We start from the raw sequence: 19,515 nt of genomic DNA, 5'->3' as shown, positions 1-19,515 counted from the left end.
CTACCAAACCTAATCATCTCCGAATCAAACCAACAGCATCTTCACAACACTTACTCCACCGCTTTCCAGAAAATTCGATTTATACGAGTAAATCTTGACCGTTATATAATATTAATGTTCTCCATATATTTAGGGTTTTCGCATACACAAAAACTAAGCAACCAATTGATCATCTCCATCACCATGGGCAGAAGTAAAGTTCTTACTCCATTGATCATATAAATTTAGCTCTTATTATATTTAAGATAAAAAACCATGCTTGGTGCATATTTTCGACACCTTAACCTGATACCGATAGAATTCACGCTTAATGTAGTTTTGTTTGTTTGTTTGTTTGTTTTTTTAATGTGTTGATTTGTAATTTATTTTTTGGTTCTTTTAAGTGTCGTAAACCTGCTACCGACCGAATTCGTGTTAAGTCGCATCTTCAACGCGTGAATTTTACAGACTGACTACACGTCGTTTTACCCTTGATAAATGACAAAACATCACACACAACCATGCTTGTGTATGATGAAGAAGATGAGTGTAGTAGACATGGTCGTGTATGATGTTTTGTCTTTCAGCAAGAGTAAAATTTACTCGTAAAACGATTACATGATGAATTCGTGTCTGTCCGTCCCGTTGGAACGTGTGGGTTTTGTTTATTTGCTTGTTTAAGTTTAAACACGTTGATTTGTTGTATTTGGGCGTTGAAAAATTTAATTTTTGGTACTTTTACTATCATACCCCACTACCGGCCGAATTCATGTTAATTAAGTCACGTCTGCACTGCCCGAGTTTTATCAACTGACCACACGTCGCTTTAAATATGTTTTTTTTAATCATAATTAAGCTATACGACTGACTATACTATTATGTGTATTTACATTTTCGGGTTATTTCGTTACCGTTACGAACCTAATCGATACACCTATCAAATTATAGCTTGCCTAGTTATTACAATTATTTTTGTTATAATTATCAACTAATGTATAATTTGTGATAATATATACAGGACCAGCTAGATGCTACCGCCAAATCAAAAACAAACCATACCCAAAATCGCGATTCTGTCGTGGTGTTCCTGATCCGAAGATCCGGATATATGATGTGGGAACGAAGAAGAAGGGCGCGGATGAACTCCCGTTTTGTGTTCATTTGGTTAGCTGGGAGAAAGAAAATGTTTCAAGTGAGGCACTTGAAGCTGCACGAATTGCTTGTAACAAGTATATGACTAAACATGCTGGCAAAGACACTTTTCACTTGAGGGTTCGAGTCCATCCGTTCCATGTGTTGAGGATCAACAAGATGTTGTCGTGTGCTGGAGCTGATCGGCTACAAACGGGCATGCGTGGTGCGTTTGGGAAGCCGCTAGGGACGTGTGCTCGTGTCGCAATTGGTCAGGTGTGTTAGCTAAGTTTATTATATGTTATATACACTTCTATTTTTTTTTATGGCGGATGTTAGTGTAAGGGCATGTTTAAAATGAAAATCCATTTGAGTTGAGAAAACTTGTAAAAAACCAATGCAACATCGTTTTTTTATTTACTTATGTAATATATGTTATTACATTTAATACAAAACATCAAAAAATAAAAAAAAAAATGTTTTGTATATTTTTTTAAACTTTTAAACATATTTTTCAAAAGAGAGAAAATGGTAACTTTCCTTATACATTTTTTATTAACTTTAATTTTTGAGCAAAAATTTCAAACTTTAATTAAAAATATGTTGTTAAGAATGAGTTTCTAAAGTTTTCTTAACTCCAGTGAATTTTCATTTTATCTTAACCTATTGTGTAATACATGATGGAGTATACGTTTATAGGGTGTGCGTGATAGTCCTTCTAAAAAGGAAAAAAAAGTATTATTATTTGATTTATCATTAATTTTTAAATTTGTTTGTTAACTATTACTTTCATATCTATCAATCATGTCATTTCATTTATTAATATAACTGAAAAGTAGTGATTACATCAAAACAGAAAGCAAATGGGTAACAAACTTCGTTGCTATCTCTTTTTGAATTATAAAACTCAATCTTTTAAAAACTTTATTTTTATTGTAATTTCTCTGTATAAAAGAATCTAGTTTTCAACTATTCAATAAACACACAATATTATTGTTCTTGTTTTAATTCTTTCAAGGTACTTCTTTCTGTTCGATGCAAGGATAACCATAGCCACCATGCACAAGAGGCTCTCCGCCGTGCAAAGTTCAAGTTTCCGGGTCGTCAAAAGATTATTGTCAGCAGGAAATGGTATGTATATATTATTTAGGTACAATGTCTTGAAACAATGTTGTAGATATTGATTTATTGCATGAATCTTTTGAATGCATCATGTAATCGTTTTAAGAGTGTGAAATGTAGGGGATTCACAAAGTTTACCCGCGAAGATTATGTCCGGTGGAAGAAGGAGAATCGGATTGTGCCGGATGGTGTCAATGCCAAGGTAAATCATATTGAGTTTAATTTGTTAAAATGTCACAACTAGATAAAAAAAAGTATCTACGGCAATCAGCGTCGTAGAACTCGCTAGTCGCTGAGATGGGATAAATTCAGATTAATTGGACTGGAATTTTATACATGATTTTCATTTTTTTATATGTATACACATTTGTATGTGTAATTTTTATATATACACTCATTATTATGTATATATATACACAATCGTCGAAAATTGGCCAGAAACAGTTGGAGTTGCTGGAAATTGGCTGGAAATTACGTAACATTTTAAGGGCTTACTAGGTCCGATTACTGATTTTCTCGCCGATAAACAAAAAATTAATTGGTACTGGCAGACTAGCAATTAATCGCCAACCAGTCCTGATTTTTTCAACACTGGCAACAGCATTTCCAGCCACAAATTGGTCGCAATAGACTGCTATGCAAGTTTGTGATTGCCTTGTCACGCGATTGACTTGCGACCGTCCTGTTTTAAGACCGGATCATGTAACTTCGGTCGCAAATCCGTCAATAATTTTGCAAGGTTTTCCGGTCCTAAATTTCAGCCACAAAGGCCCCTTTTCTAGTAGTGTGTCCAGATTTCGGTAAGCTTTTTGTTGCTAATTAGTTAAGCTCTATGGCAGCTTCTTGGGCGGCATGGACCGTTAGCCGATCGTCAACCGGGAAGGGCCTTCTTGACTTCGGTCACTTGATCGAGAAGTTAAAAGGAGTTGCATGTTGAACTTGGGTTCTTTCTATCTATGGTGATATGAGCATGATCAATGTTATATATATATGCTAGAACTAAAAGTTTCTTAGAGAATAATTTGATGATGTTGAAAATATTGTCCCCTTAGTTTGAGTACATATGGGGATCAATCTATGTAAACGTATATGTCATTCAACATATATGCCGCATATATGTTATGCGGTGTGTATTTTATACGTTCACAATTTATGTTTCATAGTAACAGATCGAGTATACCTATATACCTCGTTATTGTATTACTTTAATAAAGGTTGTACGCGTGCTAGTTGAGAGTTGAGACTATATGAATGTCGTTAGCGTGGCATTTTGTGTGCTAATGTTATTATATTTTTGTCATGCTCGTAAAAATTTTATCAAATGGGCGATTTCAGATTGTTCGAGTTCATTGTTAAGAATGGATTTCAAACCTTGGGTTCTTTCATAATAATGTTCGAGTTCTTGTTGGTGTGAACATAATTAAGACAGCCGGTTCATAGCAACGTGGTATCTAACAAAGTATAATCAATTTCCAAATGTTAAGATGAGTCTCATGGTTGTTCAAGAAAAGAGAAGAAGAAACGAAATTGACGGCAGCAAGGCTGACAAGAACTGTGAAATAGAATAGAAAACATGTGAAACCAAACATCGCTATGAATAAAATAAAATAAAAATAAAGAGACACGAGAGTTTTACATGGTTTGGTGTAAACTAACTTACGTCCACGACTGGTACTAACGAGATAATATTATTGTTACTTGAGTTGAGAATTATACAATTACAAAAGGGGTGTATATATATGCTAAACAATTAGGGCCTCTTAGTCCCTCATACCAAAAGTTGGGCCAAAGTAACATTTCAAAAATAAGTGAGGAAAATTGGGCCGAAGTAACATATCAACACCATGTCAATATATCAACATAAGCAAGGGTTTCAAATGTTAAATATGAGTCCTTTTAGTAGTCTCGAAATTTATTAGATTTTGTCAAGTTTATAAAATTCCAATATGTCAAATAAATAATGAAATTAAAAACATAAATAAACATGTATTAAAGGCACATAAGTTTTTTTTAGAACGACGACTTTCTTGTATTTAGGCTACCGCACTCTCCAAATTGGAGAGCCTCGATGCCCCACTCTGGGCAGACTATGTTGCCTTCACCGAGCCCACGTTGGCTTCAGAGTTAGGCTTGGTCGTACCCCCGGAAAACCATATCGCCAACTGCCACTTGACAGTCGTTGTGTCACCATAAGAGCATAACTCTGGTGTAACACACGGTTGGACGAAAACCCGGACGGTCTCAGGGTTCGAACTGACAACCTTAACATAAGGCCTAGCTCAAATCCTTCATTGTCAATATCCACCCAAAAGTAACACAAGTGAGATTGAGATCGCGAAAAAGAAACGAATTGGGAATTATTAAAATTTGGGGAAAATCTTCAGTAATAAAATTTATAAAATTGGAGCCTAACTGTCACACCTCGACTAGCACAATGCGGAAGCGTAAAACGGGAATGTAACAGACACCTCTGGTATCAACACATTATTTATAAAAAAACATTACAAACTAATTTACAATATATTACATTTCTTTGTTCTATCATTGTTTTACAGTCTAGGTGATACAAACAAAACTAGTTTGTTAACTATACGTTCTTACTACTAACACCCTTGCCTCTATTCACATAGCATCAACCACACACCTTGGGCAAGTAATAGATCACAAAATCATTCCAATTTAGGTACACCTGAAAAGCAGTTTAAAACGGGTCAACTACTAGAGTTGGTGAGTTTCACGAGTTTCAAGAAAACAGTAATGAGTATTCACAAGTTAACACTTGTAATTATGAAATAAGTATGTATATATGTAAATGATGTAATTATGCTAAGCTACAGTGAAGCCTTGACTGTATGTGCTGCGTGCATCCATTTCCCACGCTCAATCAACCACTGTGGCCCCTTTCCGCCCACAACATGCCCCGGTAGCTATGTCTAACACTACATAGCCTGTTTGTATAAATATGGTCATGTGCAAACGGCGCTATGTGACACGAAAACCAGGCCGATTCCGTTTGGGTTTGTCAAACCAATAGTACTATTCACAAGCCATCGGCTCGAAGTTAATCACTGTGCTCGTTGGGACTTTCGTGTGTTAGCACCTAGATAATTCACATTAATACATGTTTCAGATATGTATATGTAATCAAACATGCTTTTCACCCCAAAAGTTCGTAAAACTGTTTAAAGAGTGGGGTCATGAAACTCACGGTTTAGTAGATAATCAGTACTGTATCAGCTTGTGGTTTGTTCGGTCCGCTATCAGTAGTTCCTATAATCAATATTATAATAATATTAATATTTTAATATTATTATAATCTCAATACTAAACTGGCTGTATAACTAATCTGGGTATAGCTGGAATGCCCAGAAAGTGGCAATAGGCTTAGGTTGTGATGTTGTTCAATGTCTAATACTTAGAACTGAACTTGGCTCAGATTCCCGTTTTCCCAGTTGAGCCAAGTTGTTCGTTTACGCGTTCAGAAAACAGTTATGGGAAAATAAGCTTGGGTAAATTTATTGGTTAATAAGATGATTAAGTTATAAAGAAGGATCACATACTGGGGTCCCAGATTAGCCACGGGGCCTGTTTCCGTTGATTCAGTTTGAATTAAGAAAAAACGCGCACAATCCACCCGGATTGTCCAGGTTTCTCGTAGAAAAGTTCGTTTTTACTTAATTAGTCCAAAAATATGATTTTTGATCACTCTTGGTGTTTTGATATTCCCGCAGATTCGTTAATCGCGAACTTGCCGGTTTTTATGAAAACTAAATTTGCTTAATCTTTAAATTAGAATAATTAATTAACCGTTAATTATTAAATTATGAAAATTTAGCCACTTATCAATTAAAATATATAGATTTTTATAAAAATATTTCTGGAATTTTTTTACTGATTTATTAATTTATAAAAATTCATTTTATCAGCTATATTTCGCCTGAAAATCGTCCGTTTATCCCAAACAATTTCCAAAAATTCCACAAAATTCCTGAATACTCAAATCATGTCCCAAAACAACCTGTATCAATTCCAGAATGTAAAAAGCTCGTGCGATATTCTTTTCGGCCCAAATTCGGCTATAAAAATTCACACGAACGCATATACACAAAACACCTTTAGACTTCTCCAAATGATCCCAAAATTGATATGTGATCAAAATACCATAAAATATGAGTTCCCAGAAAAATTTCATAATTTTTGAAGTATTTTAGCTATTTTTCCCAAATAAACGTCCCAATTCGGTAATAAATTCGCCAAATATTCTAGGATGGTCGAAAAATTACCAAGTTTGAACAGGGACTCATTGACATGGTCCCTGATGTCCCTACAAAATTTCAAGGCCTAATAATATGCACATCACAACCTTAACCTAAACAGCCCGTAAGCGAGTGTTTCGGCATTACCTTAGCGGTTTTGGTTCGTTTCCGCCTTTCTAATCAACTTTTCAAGCTCTTGTGCTCCTATGTAGGCTAGGTACAGGTCCTGTATCACAAACCAAGCAGGTTTCATCAATAGAACAGCCTTTTAACTTAGGGTTTCAGCTAGTGCACTAAAACGAACTTTTGAACCGTAAAAACGCCGTTTCAACCCTTTAATCCGTGTTTATGGCCAAAAAAATTATTAAAACAGGTTCCTTACCATGTGTATGATCAAAACATGTTTATGGACCATTTTTAGGATTTTTACATGGTTAGGAATGATTTTTAGCAATTAAGACATGTTTTTATGGTATTAATCAAGGTTAAACAAGTTTAAAAGCTACTTATTTAAGTTGTTACCTTAGGGTTTTGGAAGATTTCTGGAAAGATGACTTGCAGCTGTTTGGACTCCAGTTTTTTATCAAGTGAAATGAATAAAAAGCTTAGGTAACAAGTTTTATAAAAAAAATGGGGGTGGGGTTTACTAGGCCGATCGGAAGTCCTTATGGGCCCATTTTGGGCTGTTTTGGCCCAATGATCTGGTTATACAAGACCAAACATGAAAAGCCCAGTCCAAATTTAGTTCGGGTTCGGTTTTTGGCGCGAAAAACTTATCGGGTGCGTTAAACAGTGCGAAAACAAGTGTTTTTCGACTAGTTTTGAGTAAAATTATAAAAACATACTATACGTTTGTAAAAATCAAAAATATTTTCATGGATCGCTTAAAACATTTCAAATAAGTTTTTGGTAAGTCTTTTTCGGCTTAACGGATGATACAATGCTTGGTTTGTAACTATCTTTCGCGTTTAAATCTATAGCGGGTAGTTAAACGAGCATGTTTTCGTTTAACTTGTTTGCTATCAAAATAAGGCCATATTACTAATATTTTAGCTTTTATTAAACGTATATCACTTATAGATGGCCACCCGAGATATCTGGGTCATAACCTGACCCGTTCGGTTAATCGTTCGTTTGTGACGCAAAAGGCGTTTATTTGCTTAATCGGTAAATACGTACTGAGGTGTACCTTGTTTTGGGTCAAATGTCACACTAACTCATGGAATTCAAATAAGAAGTTGGGCAAAACCTATGGATGTTTGTTGTGATCCTGCTTATGTGACTTTTTAACTATTTATCGCTACATAACTTCACTTGTAATCCAAGTTATACCCCTTTTTTGTTGGGTTCCATTTTGCCCCGTTCTCCTTTATGTAACTAACCCCCCCCCTCCCCGGTTTGTAAAATTTAGTCTCTTTGGTTTGAGGACACATGAGGATCGATCTAGCGTTCTATGATAATAAAGCATATCTCATTATTGTATTACTATTATTACACTATTTACTCGTGTTTGAGACTATTTGACTTTTATTTAAGTTTCATCTGGCATTTTGTGTGTTAAGTAATCATATTTACATCATGCTCGTATCAGTTTATCAAAATGGTGTTTTTGGATTGTCTGAATTCATTGTTAAGAACAGATGTTGAATCTTGAACACCTCATGTAATTGTGCAAATAACACAATTAATAGCAACATGTTCCACTTATGTTATATTTATATATAACATAAAAATGTGTATAAATTTAAAAATAAATAAATTCAGGCTTATCGGAGTGTCGAGCTGTGTCCCCCCCTCTCTCTTAGGGCCGGCCCTTTGGAGTTGGTTACATTTGGTTTCACATGTAGATTAAGTTTTCACGTAAACAAGGAGAATGTTAGGTGTTAAATATGCATTACAAAAGGTTAAAATCAATCAACGAATATGGTTTGCAACAATTTTGCTAAGCTCTCATAATTTACGGGGCTAAGTGTCATTTTTCTTAATTTTGTCCTAAATTATGTTAAAGTCGTTAATTAGCAAGTGTATCAAACGATTAAGGGTGTAACCAATTGGGAGAGTTCAATAACAACCAACAACAACCATACCCAGTATAAATCCCACCAATAGCAAAGCTGTTAGCAGGGTCTGGGGAGGACGGGATGTAGGCAAACCGTACCTCCATCCCAAAAGATAGAGAGGTTGCTTCCAGAGAGATCCTCGGCTTGAAAACCACATGCATGGGATCAATAATAATAGTGATATTAATAGTGAATACTAAATATGTGTTATAGTAATAATAGTGATATTAGTAATGAATAGATCAATAATAGTGATATTATTATGAAAGATCAATACTAGATATGTATTACAGTAATAATAGTGATATTAGTAATGAATACTAAATGTGTTATAGTAATAATAGTTGTACTAAATATAGAAATAGATCAATAATAATAGTGATATTAGTAATGAATACTAAGTATGTGTTATAAATACTAATTTGAGGAAAGGGTATTATAGTAATATATCTCTTTTCACTCGAAATAAGGTAAAGAAACACCCCCTATGATAGAATTATAATCAAAACTCTACGTTTCTTCTAAAAGTCTTTAGCCTTAATCCTATGTCTCCAAGAATTCCTATCCTCAACCATGTCCTCGGAGAGGTGCAAATCTAGCAAATCATGCCTAATCCTCTCGGCCCAAGTTAATTTGGGATGTCCTCTATCCCTCCTCCCCTCTATACTAATAGTTTCTACAGATCGGACAGGAGCCGTCGTCTCTCTTCTCTTCACATGTCCAAACCATCTCAATCTCCCTTCTCTTATCTTATCTGAAATATTAGCAACCCCCGGAAAACATCATTTCTTATTCGGTCCAATCGTGTGTGCCCACACATCCAACCTAGCATTCTCATTTCAGCTACCTCTAGCTTACGCGCATGTGACTTCTTGATGTGTAACATCCTAATTTTATCAGATGATTTAAAATATGTATGCTAGATCTATAAATACATACCGAAAAATTTAGATAGCATTATTTAACGTTTTAAAAGATGTTTTAAGTATTGGGGATTTGTTATTGACAAATGATCAAGTATTTATAAATTTCTTCAACTTTTATTAACAAGTATGTTAAAGTTAAATTAGAATTTTACGAGGACTAAACTGGTTATTTGTGACAACTTGAATTAAATGGGTATTTGAGAAATAAAAATAATAAAAAGAGAGAGTCATAAGCAGGGGGCTGGTTCCTTCGAGCAGATGAGGAAGGAAGGCTGAATTCTTTCACCCCAGTCACGAGTTCTATGGATTCAAGGGTGATTATGTCAGTTTCCATCGATTAGTAGTGCTATCAGTAGGTTAGTAAAAACACAAGAGTTAGGATTTCATATGGTTTATGGTCTTAAACCCGCAACTCAGAGTTCTGGTTTCTTGATTTTGAGTGTAGATCGTGATTGAGTTGGTTTCAAGTCATGGGTTTAATTGCATGTTATGAATTAAATGCTGATTTCATGAAACTGTATGAATGATTCCATTGAATGAATACTTATATGGTGAAATTATTGAGTAGCGTAGGTTTTAAGAAATTATTTTATGAATAAAGAGACTCCATATTTTTATGATGGCATGGTTTGGAGATGTTCATATTGAGTTAAAATTGTTGAATGTTCATGCCCACCAAGTGTTCGATGAAATGTCTTAACTATGAAATTAGTTTAAATGTGTTCAAGTTGTAACAATTACTTACGTGTCCTAAATTATTTTAAGAATTAAACTATTGGGCATGAGATTATGATAAACTAGCAAGTGTCAATGAATGATGTGCATTCTAATTGGTTGAGAAGTTTACTTGTTGTCGAGGTAGGCTTTGCATAGCTTGGAAGACAACAGGTCAAACGAGTAACAAGGCAAAGACACTCCTACGGGCAAAGGTGAGTGACTCGAATTTGGATTCGATTAGAATAGTCTTAATAATGAATTGAGATTCTTATAATTTAGGTGTTTTCTTATAATAACTTTTGTATGGTTTAACAAAACAATGTCTTGTCGTCTTGACGTTGATTGGGGGATTTGATTCAATAAATAAATGGTACAAATTGATAACGGGTTAGGTGATACGAGTGCTGAAAATTCAGCATATTCAGTAATTTGGATCGTTTTGAAATATTCATAATAAATTAACCAGATGTCCGATCGAGGCGTTTTATGTATCGATGGAACCTTGAGTCTACTTTACTAATATTTTTTTAGTTGAGATGAAATACCTACTGTAAGTGGCTGAAAACATTGAGTTTCCACAGCCACTCAAGGCTGTTTTGGAAACTGAATATTATGGTATTTATAAAACTATTGGGGATTAACCGAGAACTCGTTGGGGGGGGGGGGGGTGTCTTTGGTATGGTTGTAAACTTCAAGGTGGCTAAAACATTTTACATGAGTTAGGGTTGAGGAGTGGGTTGTCTTAGAATAAACTATATGATGGAATTTTGGTTAAGTTGTGGGGTTTGATGTAATCGTGGTGTCTCAAGTTTGTAGCCTGTTTTAAATATACTTTTACCGTATATGGTTTTTAAGGTGATTTCAAACCAAAGGCGGGTGAATCTTACAAACTTAATAATGGTGTGTGACGAGAGAATAATGAGTTGTTAAACGAGCGGGTTGTGGTATGATATACAATTAATATCGGTGTGTTATGTTGTTTAATATTTATAGTGCGAATCAACCTACTAATGATGTTTTGTAGTGTTTTCAATCCATATCAACAGGGATGTCATAGGTGAAACGACCCACTGTTGGGGTTGGGAGAAGTAAGGGAACATGGACGTTTAAAATGGAGTTTTGAACCGTCGTGGGAGTCGTGCCACATGAGTGAAGCTTGATACGTTTTGTGTTTATATGAATCATATTTGTATATTTGTGTGTAGAATGTGAGTCCTCACTTAGCTTCGTCTAATTAGTTGTGGTGGTGGTGATATGCAGGTATAAAGAATCTTTTATACATGGAGGTGAGTATGTTATGCGAATTAAGCGGGTCGGCTTGGATTATATATCTTATTGGAAATTAATTGGAGAAGTTTATTCTAGAGTAACGGAGGGTTAAAGAAGTGGCTTAACCCGACTTAAAAGATAAGTGAATAAATAAACCATTTCCATTCATTTGGTTTTGGATAATAACCACATAATTATGTGTATATGCATGGTGATTATATCATAGAAATATTTAATTGTGAGAAAACTAATCGTTGGGTGATGTCATATGATAGTTTTGGATGGTGAAAGTCTGTTCCATATAACATTGCTGGTCTAACCGCGACCCTATAAAATTTACCCTTTAACTATTTTGGGAATCTCTTGTCGCACAAAACTCCTGTAGCTACCCTCCATTTACTCCATCCAACTTGGACACGGTGGGCCACGTCACTATCTATTTCCCCGTCACTCTGGACAAATGATCCTAGATATTTGAACTTCGTTACCCGTGGAACCACTTGGTCTTCGATGGTGATCTGGATCTCCTCATCGTTGTTTCTCCCGCCAAAGTTACAATGGAGGTACTCGGTCTTTGAGCGACTAATCCTTAAACCTTTATTTTCTAAAGCTGCTCGCCACTCCTCTAGCCTCATGTTCATATCTTGTTTTCTCTCAGCCACTAAGACAATATCGTCTGCGAACATCATGCACCAAGGGACTGTCTCCTGAATTGACTTTGACAACTCGTCTGGGCTGAGCCTTGAGCCCTGATGAAGGCCTACCTCCACCGGGAATAAGTCAGTATCCCCCAAGGGCGCACACACACTTGTTGTAGTGTTGGCATACATCCATAATCATCTCTATATATTTCCATGGGACTCCTCTGCCCTCAAGGCTATCCCAAAGCAGTCGACGTGGCACATTGTCGTACGCCTTTTCTAGGTCAATGAACACCATATGTAGATCACGCTTCTTCTCCCTATACTTTTCCATGAGTCTTCTTAGGAGGTGTATTGCCTCTGTAGTAGACCGCCCGACATGAAACCAAATTGGTTCCCGTAACCTGGGTTTCCCGTATAATTCTAGTCTCTATAACTCTTTCCCATAACTTCATAGTATGGCTTAGTAGCTTGATGCCTTTGTAATTGTAAGGCCCCGTTACCGGTAGCCCTACTTTCGTGTTGGATTTACTCATAAACACAGTTCTAAATATCAGAGTTAATTAAAACATTTACGCGGAATATAAAACTTTCATAAAACATTACATAATTCATAACTTGTCTCAAAACATCCTTTGTCTTTCAACATTAACGCATTAAAATTAAAACATCATAAGTCTTCAGATGCCAGGCTCTTGTTCAATGCCACGTGTCTCCTCAAGCGAGCTGCCTCATCCTACTCACCCGCGTGCATACTAAAAGTCAGCTACGCTGAGTGAATTCTAGTTAATCATACACTATACAATACACATAAACTTATATTCTTTCATTCATGCTTTCATACTTTCATACTTTCATACTTTCATTCTTTCTTTTGTATTAACTTACCTTCATATCTTACGTTATAAAGAGCATTACGCCCTACATTCCTCGAGTATTATTAGGGCTCGGTACCCTCCTTCCTCGAGTATTATTAGGGCTCGGTACCCTCCTTCCTCGAGTATTATTAGGGCTCGGTTTCCCTCTTTCCACGAGTATTATTAGGGCTCGGTTTCCCTCTTTCCTCGAATATTAGTAGGGTTCGGTTCCCTAGTTCTCGAATATTTGTAGGGTTCGATTCCCTCTTCGTTACCATACAACCATACATCATACCTCGAGTATTATTAGGGCTCGGTACCCTTTTCGTAACCATACAACCATGCAACCGTCATTTCCTTCTTTTATTAACTTTATCACGTTCATACACATAAGCATACATATCATACTTACCTTACACATAGCGTTACAACCTGACAGTACGTGCAATATCTGAAGATCGTTCACGTACCATCAAGCTTATACTTAGCGTTACAACCTAACAGTACGTGCAATATCCGAAGATCGTTCACATACCATCAAGCAATCATTCATACATATCACATCATTCACATAAGGCATACACTTATCTCTTAGGATAAGCGTATTAACAAACATATCGAGTATGCACACAGCCCCGAAAACATAACACATAAATGGGGCTAGAAACTCACCTGGACACGGTTACGTTCACCGTTAATCGTAATCCCTTTCTTCAGTTGTGCACGGCTGACTGTATAACAAGTATACGTATCAAACAACTATCACTACTCATATCATCTTTCTAGTCTTAACTACTACCCACAACGAACGGGGGTCCGGGGGCAGCGCCCCTGGCAGCGGGGTCTAGGGACGGCAGCCCCTAGCAGGGTCCAAGGGGCAGAGCCCCTGGCTGGGGTCGAGCTGTCTTAACACATTTTTCATTAGGTTTTTAATTTATTTCCTAATCGAACTTGGCTTTAGGCGAAGTTAAACCTCAGGCGAACTTAGCTTTAGGCGAAGTTGTCATCAGGCGAACTTGGCTTTAGGAGAAGCTAAGCCTCAGGCAAACTTAGCTCTAGGCGAAGTTGTCATCAAGCGAACTTAGCTTTACTCGAAGTTGTCATCAGGCGAACTTAGCTTTAGGCGAAGTTGTCATCAGGCGAACTTGGCTTTAGGCGAAGTTACCAGTTAGGCGAACTTGGCCTCAGGCGAAGTTATCGCTTTGAAGGCGAAGTTATCGCTTTGAAGGCGAAGTTGCCCAGATCAGCCGCTGTTTTAGTTTTTGACCAGCATTTCGAGCGATTTTAACACCCTTGCTATGGTTCGACATCACCCACTACGTTTCCCAACCATTTTCGGTCGTATATACGCTATAAAGCTCGGATCTTTAAACTTCAAAGATCAAGAATCATACCTTTTTGAGCTTGTTTGGATCTCGTTTACTTGTTATCACAACTAATCGCTCTCTCTCTCTCTCTCTCGGATCTGCCCGGTTCTTCCCTCGGCCGGCGGCGAAGTTGTGTGGTGTGTGTGTGTTTTGGAGTGTGTTAGAAAAGTGATAGAATGAAAGATATTTTTGGGTTTAGGGGGTATTTATATCCCTCAAATCCCATGGACCTAAGGCCCATTCTCATTTAACCCATCTCAATTAATCCAAGTCCATGATCCGCTCCTTACTCGATATTAAATAATTACGCGAAATCACTAAACATAACTTCCTTTATTCAACATTATAAATTTTAGGATGTTACAGTAATTCCCACAACATTGGGCGTCTCCTTTGTTCTTATAAATAGGTACTACGACGTTGCTCCTCCATTGATCTGGCATCTTACCGGACTTGAAGATACTATTGAATAAAGTAGTCAATCACAAAACTCCTTCCTCCCCTAGGCACTTCCACACTTCGATAGGTATGTTGTCTGGGCCAATTGCCTTAGCTTTTCCCATCCTCCTTAGTGCATTCCTCACCTCTTCCTGCGTAATACGTCGGCAGAAACAATTATTCTGTTGTTGTCTTCGTAGGCGTGTGTTGTCGTTTCCTTCTTGGTAGGCCCTCTCACCGTTAAAAAGGTTCTGGAAATAGTTTTTCCATCTTAATCTGATGTCCTGCTCTTTAACTAGTACCTGCCCATCCTCACTCTTTATAAACTTCACAGCACCAATTGGGAGAGTTCAAGATTAACAATTCATCTTCATTTCATATTCATTCTTTGCTTTATGCGTAGTGTAAATTTAGGCGTTTTCGGTCGAAAATTTGAGTCCCCCCCGGTGTCTTAGTCCAAGCTTCACCACTGCGCCTATCGTAATTGTTTTCTTAATCTAGTAAATACAAATACTTCGTTTGTTCTATAATTCATTGTTTCTGGTTTTGTTGATTAATTCCCACGTTATACTAAAGTGACTTTCGTATGTGACAAAATGCCGCTAATGGACATGGATGTTTCAATGTTCTATGAAAGACGATGCGAATAACATATATGAGACCGCATAATGGATCCTCAAATTTTGGCATCTAAGTGCATATATATGGTCCTATGAGTTTAAAAGTTTCACCAAAGCATATATAGGATGTCGAGTGCCATTTCGGACTTGTAACTATATATATATATTGACTTTTGGAAACTTTTCTTCTTTAAAGAAAGAGTCAAAATCAAGTTTTTAACCATTAAAAAGTCCATGCAAAATGACTTGTTTGAGTTGAAAATGTCAATTGTAAAAATAACTCAAGTGCTTTAGTGTCATATTTTAAAAGGTATATTGGTTTTTAATATCCTAATTATTGTTTTTTGATCACTGTTGGTCCCAACTAATGAATTGGCTACTAATGGTCTTAACTTTTAAAATATTTGTTCATAACGGTCCACAACTAACAGAATCCTAACGTCGTTAGTTTCAGGTCGCCGGAAAACGGTTTTGGCCGGAAAACACAATTTTTTTTCCCGAAAACTAACATTTTCGTCCCAAACATCTTGGTAACTTCGTATCGGATCTTTAGGAACTTTTTTCTTATAAAAGCCCCGATTATTGAGGTCGCTGGAAACCCTAAAACCATCGTCGGAATCTGTTGATGGTGCTCAAGTGGTGGTAGTTGGTTAGTGGTGAGTCAATTGGCGGTGGTTGCGGTGTTCAGGTGGTGTTTTTCGGCAACAAAATTAAATTTTCCGACCAAAAACGTTTTTCCGACGACCTGAAACTAACGACGTTAGGATTCTGTTAGTTGTGGACCATTATGAACAAATACTTTAAAAGTTGGACCATCAGTAGCCAATTCATTAGTTGGGACCAGCAGTGACCAAAAGACAATAGTTGGGATTATTAAAAACCAATATACCTATTTTAAAATGAAATATGATCCTATATAATTTTGGTTTGGTAAATAGGAATCATAATCAATGGGCTACAAAATATAAAGCTTTTAGCGATAGGCAAATCGGTCGGTAGTCCATCACTGAGACGGGAAACCTTTATTAATCTGTCAGAAAACATGGCATGGGTAAAGAATTTACCAATGGGTTATTAACGAAATTAACCGTCAGTAGTATATATGAAAACTAAGGATAGAATTTACTGGCAGATGACATGGGCAGTGCCATCAATGGATCAATGACGGAAGTGATCCCTAGGGATCACCGATCGGATTTAACTGCTTATTCTAACATCCATCAATAGAACCAAATATGTGAAAAACACCAAAAGCAAAGAATAGTTCGCGTAATTAATAAAGAAAAAGGACTGATTGGTGTAATTTCTTGCATTGCAAAAGAGTGTAACTGTAATTATATTGTTTTGAGTATGGGATTAGTAGATAGTATAATTGGTTCAAATCTTTAAATAGTATGTAGCTAAGTGAATAAGGTTTACACTAGTCTCAAACCCTTAATAAGTTGTCCCCGAGCCACACGAATGTTGTAAAATGTTCATGATATGACTTGAAAACCGAAGGTGAATATATTCTGAGGAAGGAAAACAACGAGCATAGTTCCTTTTTTAGTCACCCGGCGCACTGCTTTGTTCGAAAAGTTGAGGTGGTTTCGATCGTCCTAGTGGCAAGAGAATCTATTTTAATTAGATTTGTAACAAGAATATATAAATTGTGAATCTTATGAAGCAACAAAGATATGAACCATGTTCATGAAGAAAAAAAAGTGGTATGCATGATGTGGTCCTTGCTATCCTATGGTGGTTCATTTTTTTCTACAAAAGAACATAAGCACAACATGATCCTCAATTTTAGAATCTAAAAGCATCTGCATCCTTGGATTTTGTTGTATACATTCAATATAGATGAAAAAGATAAGTTAAAAAAGTCTTTAAAACACACTTGAAGACATATATACTTTCTTAAATATTATTTAGCCAAAGATTATACCACGCGTGAAAGTTATGAATCGTTCAAATCATTATTTTGAAAGAAATCAAGTGAAAATCAAGTATACATCTAGGACAATTATGCTATCAGGATTAATCTTGACAAAAAAATAAAAAGTTATGATTATCATATGTCAAAATGTAAATACATATTATTATCGACCAATAGTTCATTATACGACCATTGCATTCAAGCTAGCCAATGCTACCAATGTTTTTAGCATCGTTGAAGTTCATTATACGACCCCACCAAGAGTTCTTGTACACAACGATCATGTGACAACGCACAAAATTGTGAAATTGAATGATTAATGACAACTACAAAATTGGCTCTTAACATATGAGCCAAAATGAATGAGATTGTAATAAACATGTTGGGAATACTAAATATCCATATGGAGATTTATATTGAAATGTTCTTGAACTGTATGCTAAATTTGGTATATTGGTTGCAAATTAGTTTTTGTAAGTTGAAGCTTGGAATTGCCACCATGTCAAAGCTAGCAATAAAGTGTGCGAGTGTTCACGGTCTGGTTTTCGCGGTTTTTATGTCAAACTGTGAACCAAACCGTTGAACTCTTAAACCAAACCACCAGTAACGGGTTGGTTCTGATTTGGTTTCACGGTTTAGGCTTTTTGGGGTTTTATAAAAGAAACTCCAAATTAATTTATTATATTCTATTGTATAGCTCTCAGCCTCTCACTAATTTACAAAATTTAACTAACACAAACATATTTTTAGGTTCTCATATGAATATTTGAAAGGCCAATTAACGTTTTTGCATTTTTGAATTTGGGTTGAGCCCACTTTTTTTTTGTTTAATCAGCATTTAGTAAAATAATGTATATAAAGTTATAAACACACTAATAATAATTATATAATTATGTCTTGTAACATATTTGGTTCACATAGGGATGACAATGAAACCCAAAACCGATGGGAAAACCCGAAACCTGACATAAATGGGGCGGGTAATACCCGACCCGTTAGGGTTTGGGATTAGTTTTGAAATTTTTCGCGGGTTTGGGACGGGTTTGGGATTTTTAATATACCCGATTACCCGACCCGATTACCCGATAACATACACCCATTTACCCGATTATATACCCGATGTACCCGATATAGCTTATATATATATGTCAAAACTTGTTTATGTCAATTATTTGAGATATTTTACCTTTATGGTAATCATCTTTGTAATCGATTAGTTATATTTTGTCAAAATCCCGGTAGAAACCCAACGGGTTTTGAGCTGGGTATACCCGATAGAAAACCCGAAACCCAATGGGAAAACCCGATACCCGACGGGTAATTACCCGATTAAAACCCGACAGGTTTGGGACGGGTTTGGGATGGACTTTTATAACCGGGTATGGGTTTGGGAATACCTAAACCCGACCCATTGCCATCCCTAGGTTGACACATATATAATATATATAATATTCAAAAAATATATATAATTAAAGCTTCTGGTCCAGTCCGGTTTTATACGGTTGGCTTTCGGTACAAACCGTAAACCAAACCATTCATTACGGTTTGAAAATTTTCAAACCAACCGACCAAAAAGTTAAGAAAACCAACCATGAACCAAATTACCGATGACCGGTTTGGGCGGTTTCGCAGTTTCAAACCAAACTGTGAACACCCCTATGTGCCTATGATTCCTCAAGCAAAAGTAAGTGATTCCTACCATCTACACATAAGACCTTCCGCATCAAGGCCATCCATAGCTTATGTGAAGGAAATTTGTGAGAATAATGGAAAAGACAAGTGTTGTGGAGGTTGATGTGGAGGCCATCCATCCTTAAAGATCCTTCATCAAGGATGGTGGTTTGTGGGTCCTCCATGTTGGTGATATGAAAATTATGAGGTTGTTTGTGGGAAGAATGAATATGTTATTGTTGTAGGTAAAAGTGTTTGTGAAAAAAATAAATAGAAAGTTAACGTGGCACGCTGACTAGGCTGTTTATAAAGAAAATTACTCTGACCTGATGCGGACGGTCTAAATGAAGTTATGTTTTGATTATTATTGATTGTATGTGCAAATGCTACTTGTATGCTTGCAAAATTGTTATTTGATAGGTTGTTAGAATGTAAATCTAATGGATTTGGCTATGATGTTGGCCTGCTGGTTGTAAACTAAATGAATCAAGATTATGCCATGATTTTGGCCCGTTTATTGCAAACATATAGTCCAAAGATTTG

General features: G+C 36.3%; 1 protein-coding gene across 1 annotated transcript; it reads left to right on the top strand.

Moving 5' to 3' along the window:
* Positions 1 to 1,049: 1,049 nt before the first annotated feature.
* On the top strand, positions 1,050 to 3,226 carry LOC143626013 (large ribosomal subunit protein uL16-like). Its single transcript, XM_077096212.1, has 4 exons — positions 1,050 to 1,386; positions 2,129 to 2,241; positions 2,353 to 2,434; positions 3,072 to 3,226. Exons 1-4 carry the CDS (start codon positions 1,213 to 1,215, stop codon positions 3,138 to 3,140), a joined length of 438 nt encoding a protein of 145 aa, XP_076952327.1. The 5' UTR covers positions 1,050 to 1,212; the 3' UTR covers positions 3,141 to 3,226.
* Positions 3,227 to 19,515: the final 16,289 nt, after the last annotated feature.

The sequence above is a fragment of the Bidens hawaiensis genome, unplaced genomic scaffold (genome assembly GCF_021521415.1).
Source record: "Bidens hawaiensis isolate Kalapana, Puna unplaced genomic scaffold, B.hawaiensis_p1.1 tig00004282_1, whole genome shotgun sequence".
Classification (NCBI taxonomy): Eukaryota; Viridiplantae; Streptophyta; class Magnoliopsida; order Asterales; family Asteraceae; genus Bidens; species Bidens hawaiensis.
Note: the sequence above shows the minus strand (reverse complement) of the source record. Positions and strands in the feature narration are given on the sequence as shown.

Excerpts from the sequence above, each read along its gene's own strand:
- LOC143626013 (XM_077096212.1), top strand. The coding sequence starts at position 1,213 with ATGACTAAACATGCTGGCAAAGACACTTTTCACTTGAGGGTTCGAGTC. Across the intron at positions 2,242-2,352 it reads ATTATTGTCAGCAGGAAATG|GGGATTCACAAAGTTTACCC; the intron begins GTATGTATATAT and ends TGTGAAATGTAG. Across the intron at positions 2,435-3,071 it reads CGGATGGTGTCAATGCCAAG|CTTCTTGGGCGGCATGGACC; the intron begins GTAAATCATATT and ends GCTCTATGGCAG.